We start from the raw sequence: 19,817 nt of genomic DNA, 5'->3' as shown, positions 1-19,817 counted from the left end.
GCCGCGCATCACTGCATTCATGACTCTACAGAACCGCCTTGTATTCTGAAAGGTAACCACCCAGGCAGACAATGATCCATTCCAAACTCTTCTAAGTAACCATCGACTGTATCTGTTGCAGCTATACTCGTACATGGTGGAAATAAACCCTATTAAACATGTTGCAAAAACAGGGCATCGTCTTTCAGGTTGTACCTCAGTGTTATTGCTGCACAAAAACCAGCACAAAAACGACAGAGTTAACATCTAGCTGTAAAGACTGACAAGTTGAAACTGAAAAAGCACAAAGACCCTGTGTGGAATTGACACATTTGTTTATTTTCTATACAGCGGGGTGTGTGAGTGGTAGCTGGAGCCTATCCCAGTAGTCATAACACAAGAGGAACGGTACACCCTGGGCAGGAGCCCAGTCTGTACATGCAGACAGACAAACTCTCTAAGGGGCAAGGCATATTTCTCTCCACATCCATCAAAGTTGCAATGACGATCAAATCCAAGTCTTATTTACTTCTACTGGGAGCCCCTAGGGACTTGAGTGTAGGTGTTGCTACACAGGCAAGTGAAGGAAAATGGGAGGAAGAGACATCGAAAACTAAATTTTCACTGGGAGGCAAAGGATTATCACGACTGATCAAGATTTCACCCTAACTAATTCTGCCAGTAATATCCAGTTGTTCTGGCAAGTTTGTTATTATACTCATCAGTGGCATCTCCCTTTCTGTACACAGCACAAAGCAAACGGTCATATCCTGTTCTGCTTTTCATCCACACCCATAAACTACCTTTGACATCTAAATCATTTATCACATCACATAGTTCCACGTCAATATACCCCATTCTCCCATCAGAGTGCCGAGCTCCCCATGTGAAATTCTGCCTGAAGAGGTGGGTGGGCCAGTGCACGAGCATGGCTAATATCATGTACATTGGAATGCCAGTTTCATTGAAATGTCTAATTTCATCACAAATAAAAAAAAATAGCACAAATAATTCACCTGATTGTGTCCTTTTTTCATTCATTAACTGATTCCATCTGCTCAAAGTGATGTTAATCAGTGAAATCACACAGTGAAATCACCTGCTGGAGTAGGTGGTTCTAAAGAAAGCCTGTATCCTCTTGGCCCTTTCTGGAATTTGAGACCTCTGCCCTATATGTTCTATTGTTCATCTCCGGAAGCATGCCTTTGACTCCTTTCTTCTCCTCTGTGGACAACTTTAAAGTTTCTTATTGCCAAATTTGATTCACCAATATTTCTTCTGCAATTTAACTCCTTCCATGTCTCTCTCTCTCTCAAGTTCTCAGTGTGGCTTTGCCAGATCAGGACTGCCAGAAACCTTTTTCTGCCGCTGAAATTTCACATATACAGGTCAAAGATCTGCCAATATCCCGAATGGCTCCAATTTGGGTATCCCACCTTATTTCAGCAAGACAATGCCAGGCCACATTCTGCACGTGTTACAACAGCGTGGCTTCATAGTAAAAGAGTGCGGGTACTAGACTGGCCTGCCTGCAGTCCAGACCTGTCACCCACTGAAAATGTGTGGCACATTATGAAGCGCAAAATACGACAACAGAGACCCTGGACTGTTGAACAACTGAAGTCGTACATCAAGCAAGAATGGGAAAGAATTCCACCTACAAAGCTTCAACAATTAGTGTCCTCAGTTCCCAAATGCTTATTGAGTGTTGTTAGAAGGAAAGGTGAAGTAACACAGTGGTAAACATACCACTGTCCCAGCTTTTTTGAAACGTGTTGCAGGCATCCATTTCAAAATGAGCAAATATTTGCACTAAAACAAGTTTATCAGTTTGAACATTAAATATCTTGTCTGTGATGTAGTCAATTGAATATAGGTTGAAGAGGATTTGCAAATCATTGTATTCTGTTTTTATTTACATTTTACACAACGTCCCAACTTCATTAGAATTGGGGTTGAACATGAGTTGGGAATTTCTGAGAAGTAGGGATGGAATGACCTACAGTATTGTGGATGCAGCAAAGCACAAGACCAGGGCATGCTCGCAGACTTGATTTGGTTAATATTTTTGGCGGAGTTAACACATAGTTACATTCTACCAGAATCCATTTTAGATCTCAGGTTTTTTTTTTTCCTCTGTTTGAGGTGCAGCTCTATCCAGAGATGGATGTGGTGTCTGCTTTGGACACCCTCCTGTCTTGTGCACAGGCAACATTTCCTCTATATTGTTTTGTAATTTCTGTCGGTAGCAAGGCCCAAACAGAGGGTCACCCCTTTGAGTCTGGTCTGCTTGAGGTTTCTTCCTCAGAGGGAGTTTTTCCTTACCACTGTTGCCTGTGTGTTTGCTCTTGGGGTTGTAAGGTTAGACCTTACTTGTGTGAAGCGCTTTGAGGCAACTTTTTAGTGATTTGGCGGTATATAAATGAAAATTTAAAAGAAAAATACACACAGTGTGTGTGTGTGTGTGTTCAGTAACATTAGCAGTAACAGCAGCTACTATAACCATTGCGTTTAATGTTTAAAGGCACATAATATATTAGTGCGCAGGGAAGCAAAAGAAAGAACAAACTTACGTCATCCATGAGCATGATGATAATATTAGGAGGAGATACAGTTAACGGCGTTTGTGCCGAGGAATAAGATATTATTGCATAAAACAAAACAAAAGTTTGAACAAACATCACACAGACTGCCATTGTGTGTCTGCAGCTGGACCTGACTGAGACCGCGGTCGTATGACAGGAAGTGCTGCTTCAGACACAACTCTTGCGCAGCATTTGCGCATACACAGCAGCCTCACAGTTTTATTTTTTCTTGGTGTTAGCCAAAACACATTTTAATAAATGTTAATGTGTGCTTCGTGAACAGATTTATATAAATAGCGTTACACTTAATTATAATGTGGCATACGTTTACTTATACTCGGAAAATGTCCTATTTTGCCTGGTGTTTTCAGGGGACACTAATAATCTGTCATTTGTCATAATTAGGATCAGTTTGCTTTTTGGACAAATGATTACCCATGCAGCAAAACACTATTGAATAAGGCATGGTTTCGCTATTTCAATAAATAATTCTCGATTGTATACGTTACCATATGCCTTAATAAACAGTGAAATTTGTTAAATACAATGTAAATGAATGACTTGTATAATCTGTATATGTACGATTAAAAAATATAACTATGTATGACAACACCACAAAATGTATTATGATGTGACGTAAATTAATACAAACATTTTGATCATAAATTAGTTGGAAAAAGATTTTAAAAAATACAACAGCTCGCCCACCCGACCAATCATAAACAGCATGCAGATCCAAAATATCGGCAATGTATTGAAAGAAAATGATGTGGAGCAAAGAAGTGGGAACTGGCGGTACTGTTATTTTACTACTCCTTTTGCAACACATCAGTGGAAATGGAATCGCCTTACGACAGTGAACGCAGCACACGTGACAGCATGACAGCGCAGGCGGGGGACAACATGGCCGTGTGCATAGCAGTTATCGCCAAAGAGGTGAGATTTTGTTTGTTTTTGTCTCTGTTCGGTGAACTTATAAGATATCGTTATGACTATTAAATACACATTTTTGTCGTCTATCATTTTTATTTATTGTGATGTGTTGCGCTCTTTTCGTTGGTGAGTGTGGCTGAGTGTAGCAGTGCTAACGTTTCCGCAGAACTACCCGCTGTATATTCGCAGTCTGCCCACTCAGAACGAGCTGAAGTTTCACTACACGGTGCACACCTCTCTGGATGTGGTGGAGGAGAAGATCTCAGCCGTGGGAAAGGCTTTGGGGGACCAGCGAGAGCTGTATTTGGGTCTGCTGTACCCCACCGAGGACTACAAAGTGTATCCTTATTTATTTGTCTTCTTAAACGGTTCCATACAGCTTCATATTTTCAATGAAAAAGCTTTGATTTCATACTGTGAACTGTGGTATGATGGTAAAGCCTGATGTTTATGCGTTACAGAAATTTTAACCCTTACTGTAAATTATTTATGATAGGTAAAGTTGCAAGATGTCTCAGTAACCTTATTGACAGGTTTAAAAAAATAAACAAAAAAACTCAGGTTTAAAGCTTTGCTCAGACACCAGAAGGATGCAGCACCCTTCCAGTATACCAGGGCCCGGTTGTTTAGTCGACTAAACTCGCTTAGTTGACTAATCTTTTGATGTTTGTCACTGCACAAAGTGCTTAGTTGGCTAAAGTTTCGCATTAGATGATTAAAGGTTTTAGCTTTCTACAGAAGAGGCTAATCTTATTTTAGTAAAAAAAAAGTCAGTGTCTTACCTCAATAATGGCGACTATCATGTACCGCCACTTGATGGAGCAGGAAGGACAGACTTGGAGTGCATGTTCTGGGACTGGAATAATTCATTGAAGATGTTTATAGTAGACAAGGTTCAACAGCAATACTGCTTCCACCCACCTACAATCTTCTTCATCATGGACATGATAGCTCCAGCCATCAACCACCAAACGAGGAGGAACAGCGCCCTGCCAGCCCTTCCTCAGGTTTTGATTGTGCTGGGGTTTTATGCCTGTGGGACCTTTCAGCAGGTTATGGGTGATTCTTAGACTACGGGCACTTATTATGTCCTTTGATCATATTGTATGAAAAACAGAAAAAAAGGGGAAATTTCACACTGTTATAGTTATCTTTACAATGAAAGTGTTTTAAGAAATTTGTTCTAGTAGTCTATGATGACTTTTTCACCTTTTTTCAGCATCATTATATGCAAATATTGCTGTTTTGTGCTTGTCCCACATCCAGACTTTTGATCTTCAATGATAAAAATGAATGGTAAAAAAAAAAACGTTTTTCCTAATATTTTAAAATATCTCTGAATAAAATATCAGTGAAATAATCAAAACATAATTGGGGTATTCAATGTCATACAGCTGTTGTGATTTTTTTAAACAAAATGTAGTTGTCCCACACTATTGCCGTAATTTCCACCACAACACTAATGTCCCTTTAAACAGTTTGTATGAAAGATTGTTTGGGTAGTTTCTATGGAGATAAACAGTGACATCAGAGCACATGTATATAACGCCAAATCACAACAAACAGTTGCCCCAAGGCGCTTTATATCGTAAGGCAATGGTGTGGTGGAATTTACATTTACAAGGCCAATAGTGCCCGTAGTTAAAGAATCACCCATATCTGTGACACCATCCACATCTCCAAGTCAACTATGTGCTGAATTGTAAGGGATGTTAGTTCGGCACTTATCCTGCACATTGTGCGATTTTGTCCAGCTACCTATTGAGGGACACCTCCTCCCAAGCCCGTTCTTTGGCAGCTAGGGCTGATGTTGTTCCTTTGGAACACTCGAGAGCACCCCTACGTTGCTCGTATACCATCAAAAGGAGCGGTCCTCCGCTTTGGAGAACGTAGAGACTTTTTTTCCCGAGAGTGCTTCTCCTCTGGTGCGGCGGACTCGGCCATGATTGTAGCAGGCGACCGACCCGGAAGTAATCGAAACGCTCTCACATGGGAGGCGTTTTTTGGCAACAGCACTCGTGAGGCTGCTTTTGCCTGTGAAAATCAGCGACTAACGTTAGATGGCTAATCTACAAGTTTAGCCGTCTATGCGAAATAGAGATTAGACGACTAATGTTGGACGACTAACCTTAGTTGACTAAGTTTAGTAGACTAAAATATTATACTGCTATATGTAACCGGGCCCAGTTCTAAATGGTCAATGTGGAAATCCTGTGATCCTTGACTGATCAACTAGATATGGCTATGTGACCAACTCCAAAGTGAAATTTATCATAGTTGTTGACTCATCAAATACAGCGCTACGGGACAATGAAATAAGAAGTGTAAGTTGAGTCCACTTAATGTTTAAACATGATCAGATCCAGCCCAACAACAGTACGAGGTCTATTATTAGAATCGTGACGCGCGAAGCCTCCGCTCCTCTTTCCATGGCAAAAACTCCTGTAACAGTGGAATGTGCCGTTCATTTCCAAACTGGACGCTGTGTTTTATCCGGGACGTCGTCTGACTAGCACAGGAATTGTGAAAAGACATGGACATCAACACTTTTTCGGCACATTGAGACAGATGTGCGGAGGAATTCCGCGTGTAGCGGAGGTGCCGCATGGTGCAAAGCAACGCCGTGATGAAGCCTCACAGGACATGTTCTGGCATGTCCAGGCACATCCACAATTTCTCGGATAATCACTCGATGGAAAAACCACAGACAGCTGTCTGAACGCCATCTCAAAGCCGTCTTGTGAGACCAAAACGGAGGTGGTTTTGTCTCGCTCCAGTAGCGAATCCATCGTGATGCACGAAGCCTCCGCTCGGCTTTCCATGACAAAATCTCTTGTTAAAAGTGAAATCTGCCGGAAAATCGTTGATGTCCGGCTCTTGTGATAACCAGAGAAAGTGCACATGACGGTCCCGGCTCCACAGAGCCATCCGTTTAGAAATGATCCAGTGGTTTGTGGCTCTCGATGGCGGCACGGAGCGCGGCGCGCCGAGCATCCTTAAAGCCGTCCTTAAAGCTGTAGTAACAGTCCTTGGGTGATTCTTAGACTACAGGCACTTATGTCCTTTGATCATATTGTATGAAAAACAGAAAAAAGGGGAAATTTCACACTGTTATAGTTATCTTTACAATGAAAGTGTTTTAAGAAATTTGTTCTAGTAGTCTATGATGACTTTTTCACCTTTTTTTCAGCATCATTATATGCAAATATTGCCGTTTTGTGCTTGTCCCACATCCAGACTTTTGATCTTCAATGATAAAAATGAATGGTAAAAAAAATGTTTTTCCTAATATTTTAAAATATCTCTGAATAAAATATCAGTGAAATAATCAAAACATAATTGGGGTATTCAATGTCATACAGCTGTTGTGATTTTTTTAAACAAAATGTAGTTGTCCCACACTATTGCCGTAATTTCCACCACAACACTGTAATGTCCCTTTAAACAGTTTGTATGAAAGATTGTTTGGGTAGTTTCTATGGAGATAAACAGTGGCATCAGAGCACAGGTATATAGCGCCAAATCACAACAGTTGCCCCAAGGCGCTTTATATTGTAAGGCAATGGTGTGGTGGAAATTACATTTAAAAGGCCAATAGTGCCCGTAGTTAAAGAATCACCCCCTTATTCTCTGTGAAGCCCGTAAAATTTTCACCGAAAGCCAGATAAATTTTTCGAATGGTTTCCAGCTGCCTGTCTCTAACAGTTTCTGAAAAAATTCTGATGGAAAAAAAAGCCCAAATCATTCCGCCATTTCCTGACAATGAAAATTCGCCGAGGGGGTGGACCATTCCTCACTCAAAGCCTGCTCACAGGCGAATGACGCAACCGACAGGCGTGGAAAAACTCACGCATGCGCACGAGGGTTCAAGCTTGTCTGACGCAGTCACACGTGATTCAAATCCATATGGTTTTTGAAAAAAATAAGGTCGGATACTTTTCTAATAGACCTCGTATGTTTTATCTACAAATAACTTATCTGAGGAATGATTCAGGAGACATCTGGAGTAGGTGTGGTTTACACCTGTTGATAGGTGTGACTCATTTGTTGAAAAGGTGCAATAGGGCAGCACAGTCTCGTTTGAACCCTGCGCGATATCGTGGGATTTGACCACTTATACAGCTGCTCCTGTTGCGCAGTATATACACAGCAACACGGAAAAATGGTGTACTGTTTTGTTTTCGGCTGCAATTACTGAAGCAGTCATGAAAACTGCAGGTTTTTTCAGTTTCCAGTGGAGAAGGGAAGATGAGGCAAGTGGGAGATGTCATGTCGGTAAGTGTTAGCCTACGCAGCTAGCCAGAGTACCTGCAGTCTCACCTGAAAAACCGCCTCAACATGTTTGAGCTCCGGGTCATAAACAAACCGCAACGCATGTCCGCTTTCCACCGCATCATCACTTTTTCTTTGTATTTTCACTTTGCGTGTAATTTGCCCAAAGTGCCATTTCTATCCCCAGAAGTAGAGAAATTACATGTCATATTTTACCACTTTAGCGCCCGCTCTGACAAGACTGCTTTTAAACAAAAAAAAAAGGTAGAAATTCTTTGTGATCAGTGTGGTATGAACATTAAAATCAGGAGTCTTAAACATCAAAATTAGTCTGTTATGTAGTGTGATTATGAATGGTATTTAATGTCATGAATATTTTTATTTGAATATATTGTGAGCTGTATTTTTTTTTGTGTGTGGCATTTACATTTTATGCAGTTATTCCTGGTTCACGTGGCAACATTTTGAAATTGTTGGTAGGTTTTCAGTACCTGAGAGACCCCACACATAGTGATTTAAAATCATAATGTATAACAGCTTTGGTCATACAGTGTGTGGTGTGCAGCCACATGGTAAAGACCACACACACAAACAGATTTGACTCACCAACATTCCCAGGTCAGACGGGAAATCTCACAAAACCTGAGATCAAATGTGGATTCCCCTCCATGCTGCAGTTCTCTCTCTTTCTGATTGGCTACACGTCATATTCAGTGGGCTGCGTCCTCGTTTGTGCTTGGGGTGCATTCCACACTGGGATATCGGGCCAAGACAATCAAACATGTTGAATATTCAAACGTTGAGGTCTGAGCGATCCAGATGTCCTTCTGAGCAGACTAGATCACTCAACACACCACACATGCACGCAGCAGGAATATCTGATAAGATTTATCTTTAGCGCTATCATGATAGCCAGACCTTCCATAAGATTGTTGTAAGGGAAGGTCAGGAATCTGCATAATTGTCTTGCTGCATGAACACGGCATTAGTCTAATAAGGCTGTCCTAAAGCAGTTGCTTGAGTTCAGTGAAACTTCACACAATAACAGCAGTGAAGATGTATTAAGGAAAACAGTAAAAATATATATATATATATGGGTGATTCTTAGACTACGGGCACTTATGTCCTTTGATCATATTGTATGAAAAACAGAAAAAAGGGGAAATTTCACACTTTTATAGTTATCTTTACAATGAAAGTGTTAAGAAATTTGTTCTAGTAATCTATGATGACTTTTTCACCTTTTTTCAGTATCATATGCAAATATTGCCATTTTGTGCTTGTCCCACACCCAGATTTTTGATCTTCAATGATAAAAATGAATGGTAAATGTTTTTTCTAATGTTTTAAAATATCTCTGAATAAAATATCAGTAAAATAATCAAAACATAATTGGGGTATTCAATGTCATACAACTCTTGTGATTTTTTTTTTTAAACAAAATGTAGTTGTCCCACACTATTGCCGTAATTTCCACCACAACACTGTAATGTCCCTTTAAACAGTTTGTATGAAAGATTGTTTGGGTAGTTTCTATGGAGATAAACTGTGACATCAGAGCACATGTATATAGTGCCAAATCACAACAGTTGCCCCAAGGCGCTTTATATTGTAAGGCAATGGTGTGGTGGAAATTACATTTACAAGGCCAATAGTGCTCGTAAAGAATCACCCATATATATTACGACCACTGGTATAGTAGATGCATGAGGTTTGTAATAACTGAACAGAGGTTTAATGTGATCTCTCTACTAATGTGACCCAAGGAATCACTGCTGAATCTCCGGCATTATTTTGTGTAAGCAGTTCCAGATCATCTGCAACCCCTTTATGGTCTGATCTGTCAGGTTTCATTCCCTTAATCATGCAGTGTTGGAGTGGTGTTTGCGTTTCTGCTACCGCCATCTTTCTGATACACTTCAGAACTTAAACCTCTTAAGTCGCCCTCCATACCGCTACGTTTTCATCTTCGGAGCTCTTTTAAGGGCCACGATGCTTTACAAGTTCTTCAGCATGATCTTGACTTCATTTTCAAAAAGGAAGTTCTTAGAAAATGACCTTGTTACAGACTGGCATCCTGTCCAGGGTGTACCTCGCCTCATGCCCTATGACTGCTGGGACAGGCTCAGGCCCCATGACCCTTACTTGGAGTAAGTGGTTGACGATCAGTGAGTGCGTGTGATTTCTTAGAAAATGTCGATTTTTGTAGCACTTCATTATGAGGAGCAACTCCATATACCCACAAACTTGAATACAGCTCCTGAGCTTTTTTTTTTTGAATGGTGTAAACTGTTTTTAGATATCAATTTGGGTCAATCACATTTTTCCTTTCATGTCCCAACTCAGACCAGACAGCCCAGTGCTTTTGTCCCTCAGTGTTAAATTCAAGTCACTTTTCATTTCTTTCATGGTTAATCAGTAATTCTGCTTCCAGCTCTAGTGCAAAAACCTTACATTCAATCATACCATAACACTTTTAAATCTGAGGGGGGGGGGGCATCATCCTTTATATATATTTTCAGGATACTTACCATTTTCTGTTTTGCAGATGTTCCGAAAGTTGCACAAATCATTTACTGATGTCATGTGCAACCCTTTTCACAACCCTGGGGACCCCATTCAGTCCAAGTGAGTTTATTCTTGGGAAAGGTGCAGATATTTGTGATAAACTGAATTAAGCATTGACTTTGTTTATGGTTTTCCAGAGCCTTTGAAAACATCGTAACTGGAATGATGGTGCAAACTGGATGAAACCAGATCCACTCTCCATCCAAGCATCCTATGTACATAATACCCCTTATTGTATTTACATGTTATCTCAGTAAATGAACTGTCTGGAAAATAAAACTTGTTTTTGATCAGTGCACAAAAGGTCTCATTTTACTGAAGAAAAAAGTTCAAGACGTTTATTTATTCACTTCAATAGCAAAAACTTAAGCAAAAGGATGGATGTGATACATTGCAGGCAGCAACAAAACATTACAGTCTGTAATAAAAGAAGCAACTACATGACAGTCCATTACAGTCCCATGCACTCACAAGAACACAAGCATATAAAGCAAAAACGTTAAAGAAACCCTGAACCCCATTCTTCACATGAATCGCCGATGGAGGAATCAATGACAGCTTGTTTATTCTGATGTTAAAACTTGAGGTCCATTCTGGTGTCGCATAATACTCAATGACAGGAAACACGTTTTACTCAGTTCTAGTCACCTACTTTTAGCGTTGTTGGGGATAGTACTGTCCTCTCGACGGTGCCTCTGACGTCTCTGATGGTGGGGTGATGAGAAGAAGACATGGGTAACGTTTAGGCATTTGATCATGGGAATCCACTTGACCCCACTGTCGCTTACCCACTGAAGGACCTCCATAGTAAGGGTGGGGTGCTGGATTCTGCAGCCTGGTTGACTGATAACGGAACCTGCCTTGAGAACTACTATGGTATCTATGTGCACGGAAGCCTCTACCTCTGGAACGACCACCTCGTGGTCCTCCCCTGTCTGTGGTGCTAATGCCCGGCATATTGGTCCTCTTAGGCATTACCTGGAAGCAAACAAAAACAAAAAATCTGGTTGCAGTACTGTAATTAGTGCAAATGAAAACAGTGCTGATAGAAACCCAGTCTAGGCAAATTAATATTCAGTACTGTAACTGGTTTATGGCTTTAACATCAAAATTAGCCTAACATCTTGACTGTAAGGTTTTCGTGATGACTGCTGCTGACCTGATGCCGCTAAGGCCATCTCATATGCTGTATCAGGACCCTGGTTTATGATCCATTTCTACTTCACCTGACAAATTATACCAATGATCAACTCAGGAGGAGCTCGGAGTCGAGCCGCTGCTCCTCCACGTCGAAAGGAGTCAGTTGAGGTGGCTCGGGCATCTTTTCCGGATGCCCCCTGGACGCCTCGCTGGAGAGGTGTTCCGGGCACGTCCCATTGGGAGGAGGCCCCGGGGAAGACCCAGGACACGGTGGAGGAACTACAGCTCTCGGCTGGCCTGGGAATGCCTTGGGGTTCCCCCGGAGGAGCTGTGTGTGGATCGGGAGGTCTGGGCGGCTTTGCTTGAGCTGCTGCCCCCGTGACCCGACTCCGGATAAAGGGGAAGAAAATGGATGGATGATCAACTATTAATAAAAATTCTAACATTTGACCTCACTTTTGAAGCTCCACAGCATGTTGCCATGGGTGGGGAGAAAGTCACAGATGATCCCCCAATCTGCAGTTAAATGTCAACATCAGTCTGATACAAGATGTCTAGTGTTCTCAGTGCAGTTCTTGAAGGGTTTCTCAAAACTTGGCTATGAGGAGCCCATCAGCTGCTTGGTAACCCCCCCCCCAAAAAATATATAGTGCTGTATAGGAGGTGTTCTTTTGTCATAAGTGAATTGATGTCCTGAGTAAGTTTAGTTCTGCACCAAGACTGATGCCTGAACCAAACCGCCCATGTGCAGTGTGTGTTATATGAACAACTGTGCACTGCTTCTGAGACACTGATGTGTCTGATGCAAATGTGTAATAATACTGGGCTGCATTTGTGTTGCGCTGTGGCTTAATCATTCCACATCACTCGTCTTTGATAATTGCTTTTCCCCCTACACTCTGCATCATGTGACCCAATCTGTTTAAGCTTTAATGTAGATTTGTTTTGTTCATAAAAACAAACAGATTACATAGCTGATCTGGCCATCACCTGACAGAACCTGTTTGGATTCAACATGTTACACATGAACATATAAATTCACCATCAGCTTTACTTGTATAGCTTTGTTATTTATTAATGTTGCTGGTATGATGTCAAACTGATTGTCTGCAGATAACTTTCTATTTTACAACCCCAATTCCAATGAAGTTGGGACGTTGTGTAAAATGTAAATAAAAACAATACAACGATTTGCAAATCCTCTTCAACCTATATTCAATTGAAGACATAAAAGACAAGATATTTAATGTTCAAACTGAAACTTGTTTTTGTGCAAATATTTGCTCATTTTGAAATGGATGCCTGCAACACGTTTCAAAAAAGCTGGGACAGTGGTAGGTTTACCACTGTGTTACATCACCTTTCCTTCTAACAACACTTACCGTATTTTCCGCACAAGGCACACCTAAAAGCCTTAAATTTTCACAAAAATCGGCTGTGCGCCCTATAATCCGGTGCGCCTTATGTGCGCACTGAATTCCAAAATCTGTAAAAACGACCGACGTTGTCTTTGAACGTCAGAATATCGGACCATTTCCCGCTGACAGGGACGTAATACGTAAAGTACGTACGCTGGTAGCGTAGAGTACGTACCTTGGCAGCGATAAACCAATCGGAGAACATTACGTAACACGTAAAGTACGTACGCTGCCAGCGATAAACCAATCAGAGAAGAGTCCGTGATACGTACACTTACCTCCACCAATCCTCCGGTAGTTGCCGTATACTACAGGTATCCTGCAAAACAACATTTGTTTGTCTAAGGACCCCCGAAAATAGCACCAGTGAAGAGACATGCTTATGAGGGACAATTCAAACTGCAGGCTATCAGTTATGCGGTTGTTCATGGGAATAGAGCAGCTGCGAGAGGAAACAAGAAAATGAACTGCGCCAAGTTAAAAAGACCAAACGGAGTTTCCGCGGAAACAAAGTGAGGTGGCCACAGCCAGAAGACCAACTCAAGCAATGGGTCACTGAACAAAGAACAGGTGGGAGAAGCGTCTCTACAGTCACCATTCGGCTGAAGGCAAAAACGATAGCGATGATGAGAGGGAAGATGAGCGGGAACCTGGCGTGTTTGATGGCGAAATTGCCCAGCTGTTCAATTCAGACACAGAAGATGAGGACTTCAATGACTTTGTGACAGAACCATAATAAAAAATAATGTGAGTACAATATTGTTAAATACCGGTAGTTCAAAGTTGTTAAAAAGTTCAAATAAACTCACCGTTTTAGCGTGCGCCTTTTGTAAGGGTTAAGTACCCGCTAATTGAGGCCGCGCTTTATAATCCCGTGCGCCTTTTGTAAGGGTTAAGTACCCGCTAATTGAGGGCACGCCTTATGGTGCAGAAAATATGGTAAGTGTTTGGGAACTGAGGACACCAATTGTTGAAGCTTTGTAGGTGGAATTCTTTCCCATTCTTGCCTGATGTACAACTTCAGTTGTTCAACAGTCCGGGGTCTCCATTGTCATATTTTGCGCTTCACAATGTGCCACACATTTTCAATGGGCGACGGGTCTGGACTGCAGGCAGGCCAGTCTAGTACCCGCACTCTTTACTACGAAACCACGCTGTTGTAACACGTGTAGAATGTGGCTTGGCATTGCTGAAATAAGCAGGGACGTCCCTGAAAAAGACGCTGCTTGGATGGCAGCATGTGTTGCTCCAAAACCTGGATGTACCTTTCAGCATTGATGGTGCCATCACAGATGTGCAAGTTGCCCATGCCATGGACACTAACACATCCCATCCCGTCACAGATGCTGGCTTTTGAACTTTGTGCTGGTAACAATCTGGATGGTCCGTTTCCTCTTTTGTCCGGAGGACAGGACGTCCATGATTTCCAAAAACTATTTGAACTGTGGACTCATCAGACCACAGCACACTTTTTCCCTTTGCGTCTGCCCATTTCAAATAAGCTCGGGCCCCGAGAAGGTGGCAGCATTTCTGGATGTGGTTGATGTATGGCTTTCGCTTTGCATGGTAGAGTTTTAACCTGCACTTGATGTAGCGACGACCTATGTTAACTGACAATGGTTTTCTGAAGTGTTCCAGAGCCCACGCGGTAAGATCCTTTACACAATGTCAGTTTTTAATGCAGTGCCGCATGAGAGATCAAAGGTCACGGGCATTCAGTGTTGGTTTTCGGCCTTGCCACTTACGTGTAGAAAGTTCTCCAGATTCTCTGAATATTCTGATTATATTATGGACTGTAGATGCTGGAATCCCTAAATTCATGACGTCCTTGATTTCCAAAACAAACTGAAATGTGGACTCAGACCACAGCACACTTTTTTTTTCTTTTTTTTTTTTAACTTGCACTTGTAGATATAGTGACGAACTGTGTTTTCTGAAGTGTTCCTGAGCTCACGCGGTTAAGATCCTTTACACAGTGATGTTGGTTTTTAACCCTCTGGGGCTGATATACAACGGCTTAGACCAAGCTTTAATGAATTATAAATATCTTTTTAATGATATGACATAGAAACTTGCTTTTTTGATGAAAAGTTAACTCCACAGACTTTCGAGCCATCGACCATCTTTGTACTCCTCATAGAAGCTGTGTGATGATGTGCGCAATGTGAGTGTCTAATCGGAATTGGTTCACCGTCACATGGTTTTCCAAAATCTAATCATAGGGCAGATTTACCTCACGTGAAAAGCCAAAGATCATTTTCAGGAGTGATATGTTACTAGTTGGCCCATTTGAATAGCCCCCTGGGTGCTCCAATGAATACATACTCAGTGTGCCCTGCACCATTACGCACAGTGATCAGTGAAAGCAGGAGCAGATGGAGAGCCTCTGATGACAATCTCACGTGCTCAAACAAAGTGTGTAACTATCAGGACTGCTCCACTAGTTTGCATGTGAATGTTACTGGATAATGCTTGCTTTCTCTGCATAAAGCACTGTTTACCATATCAATGGACAACAAAACGCATAGACCATTTTGTATATATTGTTCAAAATGTGCATTTGTGTTTATTGTTTGAACCTTTTTGTTGTAGTCTTTCACACAAGACCTCAAATTACCTTTATATAAAGTGTCAAAACAGTTATTATAGTTTGCTGTGTGTTTTGAATAAATGTGAGGAAAATATTTTTTCGCTTTATTTGTTCCTTGCCTATTTTTGACTGTAAACCTTTATTACACTTATAAAACAAGAAAAACATATATTCTGAAAGCACAGGTTGTCCTGAAAAAAAAAAAAAAAAGAGGCATGAAACTTGATTGCGGGATGCAGGGAGAACTGTTAACAGCAATAATAAAACATTTATGCCAGGCGAGTGAACTGTCCAAAAAAATGCCCTCGGACCCCAGAGGGTTAATGCAGTGCCACCCGAGGGATCGAAGGTCATGGGCATTCAATGTTGGTTTTCGGCCTGGCCACTTACATGTAGAAAGTTCTCCAGATTCTCTGAATCTTGGACTGTAGATGATGGAATCCCTAAGTTTCTTGCAACTGAACATTGAGAAACATTGCTCTTAAAGTGTTGGACTTTTTTTTTTTTCATGCAGTTGTTGGTGATCTCATCCCGTCTTTGCTTGTGTCTGGCTGAGACTTTTGGGGATGCTCCTTTTATACCCAATCATGAGTGTCCCCAGTTCCCAAACATTTATTGAGTGTTGTTAGAAGGAAAGATGATGTAACACTGGTAAACAAACCACTGTCCCAGCTTTTTTGAAATGTGTTGCAGGCATCCATTTCAAAATGAGCAAATATTTGCACAAAACAAAGTATATCAGTTTGAACATTAAATATCTTGTCTTTGTGGTGTATTCAGTTGAATATACAGTGGGGGAAATAAGTATATAAGTTTTCCCACCTACAAAGAATGGAGAGATCTGCCTCTCACTTTAACTGTGAGAGACAGAATCTAAAAACAAACAAACAAACAAACAAAAAAAAAACAGAAAATCACATTGAATGATTTTTAAATAATTAATTTGCATTTTATTGCATGAACTAAGTACCTGATCCCCTACCAAACAGCAACAATTCTGGCTCACACAGACCTGTTAATTTTTCTTTAAGAAGCCCTCTTATTCTGCACTCTTTACCTATATTAACTGCACCTGTTTGAACTTGTTACCTGTATAATAGACACCTGTGCACACAATCAACCTATCCACCATGGCCAAGACCAAAAACCTGTCTAAGAACATCAAGGGCAAAACTGTAGACCTGCACAAGGCTGGGATGGGCAACAAGACAACAGGCAAGCAGCTTGGTGAGAAGACAAAAACTTATGATTATCAAAGTGGAAGAAACACAAGATGACTGTCAATCTCCCTCGGTCTGGGATTCCATGCAAGATCTCACTTCGTGGGGTAAGGATGATTCTGAGAAAGCTCAGAACTACACAGGAGGACCTGGTCAATGACCTGAAGAGTGCTCGGTCCACAGTCAAAGATTACATTAGTAACATACAATGCCGTCATGGTTTAAAATCCTGCAGGGCAGCAAGGTCCCCCTGCTCAAGCCAGCACATGTCCAGGCCCGTTTGAAGTTCACCAGTGACCATCTGGATGATCCAGAGGAGGCATGGGATAAGGTCATATGGTCCGATGAGACCAAAATAGAGCTTTTTGGAATCAACTCCACTTGCCATGTTTGAAGGATGAGAACAACCCTAAGAAAACCATCCCAATCATGAAGCATGGGGGTGGAAACATCATACTCTGGGGGTGCTCTTCTGCAAAGGGGACAGGACGACTGAACCGTACTGAAGGAAGGATGGATGGGGTCATGTATTGCGAGATTTTTTTCCCATAAGAAGCATTTCAAAGTCCTGTAGTGGCCTTGCCAGTCTCCAGACCTGAACTCGACAGAAAATCTTTGGGGGCAGCTGAAACTCCAAACCTGAAAGATCTGGAGAAGATCTGGATGGAGGTGTGGACCAAAATCCCTGTTGCAGGGTGTGAAAACTTTGTCAAGAACTACAGGAAATGTCTGACCTCTGTAATGGCAGACAAATGTTTCTGTACCAATTGCTAAGGTCTACTTTTCTAGGAGATCAAATACTTATTTCATGTAATAAAATGCTCATTATTTAAAAATCACACAATGTGATTTTCTGGATTTTTTTTAGATTCTGTCTCTCACAGTTGAAGGTTACCTACAATAAATAAATAAAAAAAACAGACCTCTCCATTCTTTGTAGGTGGAAAAACCTGCAAAACTGACAGTAGATCAAATACTTATTTCTCCCACTGTAGGTTGAAGAGGATTTGCAAATCACTGTATTCTGTTTTATTTATGTTTTACACAACGTCCCAACTTCATTGGAATTGGAGTTGTAAGGTATAGTCACACTATGACTGACAGTGAACCGATTGGTAACTGACTCCAATAATTTGGTCGCAAATTATTAGATCTGATAGACCGATGGCATCACATTTATCTGTAGCAAGTCATATTGCAAGCCAATGAATCCACTGTTTGCTTGTTTACATATTCTAAAATTCTGGGACTTGGTTGAGTACATTATAGTATAAGTTATGTATAAAGTTAAAATAAACTGTTGTCACAACATGTCCAGGATCTGTTTAAACTGAGGGAATCCAATTATAATTTGAGAGGAATTTCATTTTTTTTTTTTTTTTTTAGAAATTACGGATATGAACTACTGCAAATACTCATGTTTCTGTTAAAGGTGTTAACATCTGGAATAACTGTCCTGACAATATTAAAGTTGGTACTTTGGTAGGCTTTAAAAGGCATTACATGAATAATAAAACTGCTTGCTATTGTTTGAAGACTTAGGTTTGTTGATTTTGTTATCGCTTTCAGGATTGTGTGTTGTGCGCCATTGTTTGTCTGGCTGTGTTTTGTAAATTTGAGTTCATTGACTAATTTTACACACTATTTGGTATTTGTTATCGTGGGTGTGTGTACAACCCCTGGCAATAATTATGGAATCACCAGCCTCTGAGGATGTTCATTCAGTTGTTTAATTTTGTAGAAAAAAAGCAAATCACAGACATGACAAAACTAAAGTCATTTCAAATGGCAACTTTCTGGCTTTAAGAAACACTATAAGAAATCAGGAAAAAAAAATTTTCGCAGTCAGTAACGGTTACTTTTGTGGACCAAGCAGAGGAAAAAAAAAATATGGACTCACTCAATTCTGAGGAATAAATTATGGAATCACCCTGTAAATTTTCATCCCCAAAACTGCACCTGCATCAAATCAGATCTGCTCGTTAGTCTGCATCTAAAAAGGAGTGATCACACCTTGGAGAGCTGTTGCACCAAGTGGACTGACATGAATCATGGCTCCAACATGAGAGATGTCAATTGAAACAAAGGAGAGGATTATCAAACTCTTAAAAGAGGGTAAATCATCATGCAATGTTGCAAAAAATGTTGGTTGTTCACAGTCAGCTGTGTCTAAACTCTGGACCAAATACAAACGACATGGGAAGGTTGTTAAAGGCAAACATACTGGCAGACCAAGGAAGACACCAAAGCGTCAAGACAAAAAACTTAAAGCAATATGTCTCAAAAATCGAAAATGCACAACAAAACAAATGAGGAACGAATGGGAGGAAACTGGAGTCAACGTCTGTGACCGAACTGTAAGAAACCGCCTAAAGGAAAACACCTAAACAGAAAAAAACAGGTTACAATGGGCTAAGGAAAAGCAATCGTGGACTGTGGATGATTGGATGAAAGTCATATTCAGTGATGAATCTCGAATCTGCATTGGGCAAGGTGATGATGCTGGAACTTTTGTTTGGTGCCGTTCCAATGAGATTTATAAAGATGACTACCTGAAGAGAACAAGTAAATTTCCACAGTCGATGATATGGGGCTGCATGTCAGGTAAAGGCACTGGGGAGATGGCTGTCATTACATCATCAATAAATGCACAAGTTTACATTGATATTTTGGACACTTTTCTTATCCCATCAATTGAAAGGATGTTTGGGGATGATGAACTCATTTTTCAAGATGATAATGCATCTTGCCATTCCTTGCAAAAAGACATATAGGGTCAATGTCATGGCCTGCAAATAGTCCGGATCTTAATCCAATTGAAAATCTTTGGTGGAAGTTGAAGAAAATGGTCCATGACAAGGCTCCAACCTGCAAAGCTGATCTGGCAACAGCAATCAGAGAAAGGTGGAGCCAGATTGATGAAGAGTACTGTTTGTCACTCCCTCAGAGACTGCAAGCTGTTATAAAAGCCAGAGGTGGTGCAACAAAATACTAGTGATGTGTTGGAGCGTTCTTTTGTCTTTCATGATTCCATAATTTTCCTCAGAATTGAGTGTTCCCATATTTTTTCCCCTCTGCTTGGTCTAAAAAAGTAACCGTTACTGACTGCCAC

At 40.9% G+C, this 19,817-nt stretch overlaps 3 protein-coding genes across 6 annotated transcripts in view; 1 reads left to right on the top strand and 2 right to left on the bottom strand.

The window, feature by feature from the left end:
- galns (galactosamine (N-acetyl)-6-sulfatase) overlaps window positions 1-2,708 on the bottom strand; it is a 99,574-nt gene extending 96,866 nt beyond the window's left edge. For both annotated transcript variants that reach the window (XM_034192301.1, XM_034192309.1), the window contains exon 1: window positions 2,553-2,708. In XM_034192301.1, coding sequence (XP_034048192.1) covers window positions 2,553-2,675 — 123 coding nt within the window. In that variant the 5' untranslated portion in view covers window positions 2,676-2,708. The remainder of the gene's footprint in view (window positions 1-2,552) is intronic.
- A 692-nt stretch (window positions 2,709-3,400) lies between these two features.
- trappc2l (trafficking protein particle complex 2-like) lies at window positions 3,401-10,616 on the top strand. The gene is made up of 5 exons (XM_034192286.1): window positions 3,401-3,500; window positions 3,664-3,836; window positions 5,734-5,821; window positions 10,318-10,397; window positions 10,475-10,616. Exons 1-5 carry the CDS (start codon window positions 3,402-3,404, stop codon window positions 10,518-10,520), a joined length of 486 nt encoding a protein of 161 aa, XP_034048177.1. The 5' UTR covers window position 3,401; the 3' UTR covers window positions 10,521-10,616.
- Window positions 10,617-10,647: 31 nt separating this feature from the next.
- The window catches only part of pabpn1l (PABPN1 like, cytoplasmic), a 62,615-nt gene continuing 53,445 nt past the window's right edge, over window positions 10,648-19,817 (bottom strand). For 2 of the 3 annotated variants that reach the window (XM_034192269.1, XM_034192260.1), the window contains one exon: window positions 10,648-11,315. In XM_034192269.1, coding sequence (XP_034048160.1) covers window positions 10,992-11,315 — 324 coding nt within the window. In that variant the 3' untranslated portion in view covers window positions 10,648-10,991. The remainder of the gene's footprint in view (window positions 11,316-19,817) is intronic. The other variant, XM_034192276.1, reaches the window with a different exon arrangement.

The sequence above is a fragment of the Thalassophryne amazonica genome, chromosome 2 (genome assembly GCF_902500255.1).
Source record: "Thalassophryne amazonica chromosome 2, fThaAma1.1, whole genome shotgun sequence".
Lineage (NCBI taxonomy): Eukaryota > Metazoa > Chordata > Actinopteri > Batrachoidiformes > Batrachoididae > Thalassophryne > Thalassophryne amazonica.
The sequence above is the reverse complement of the archived record's forward strand: the minus strand, read 5'-3'. Positions and strand labels throughout refer to the sequence as shown.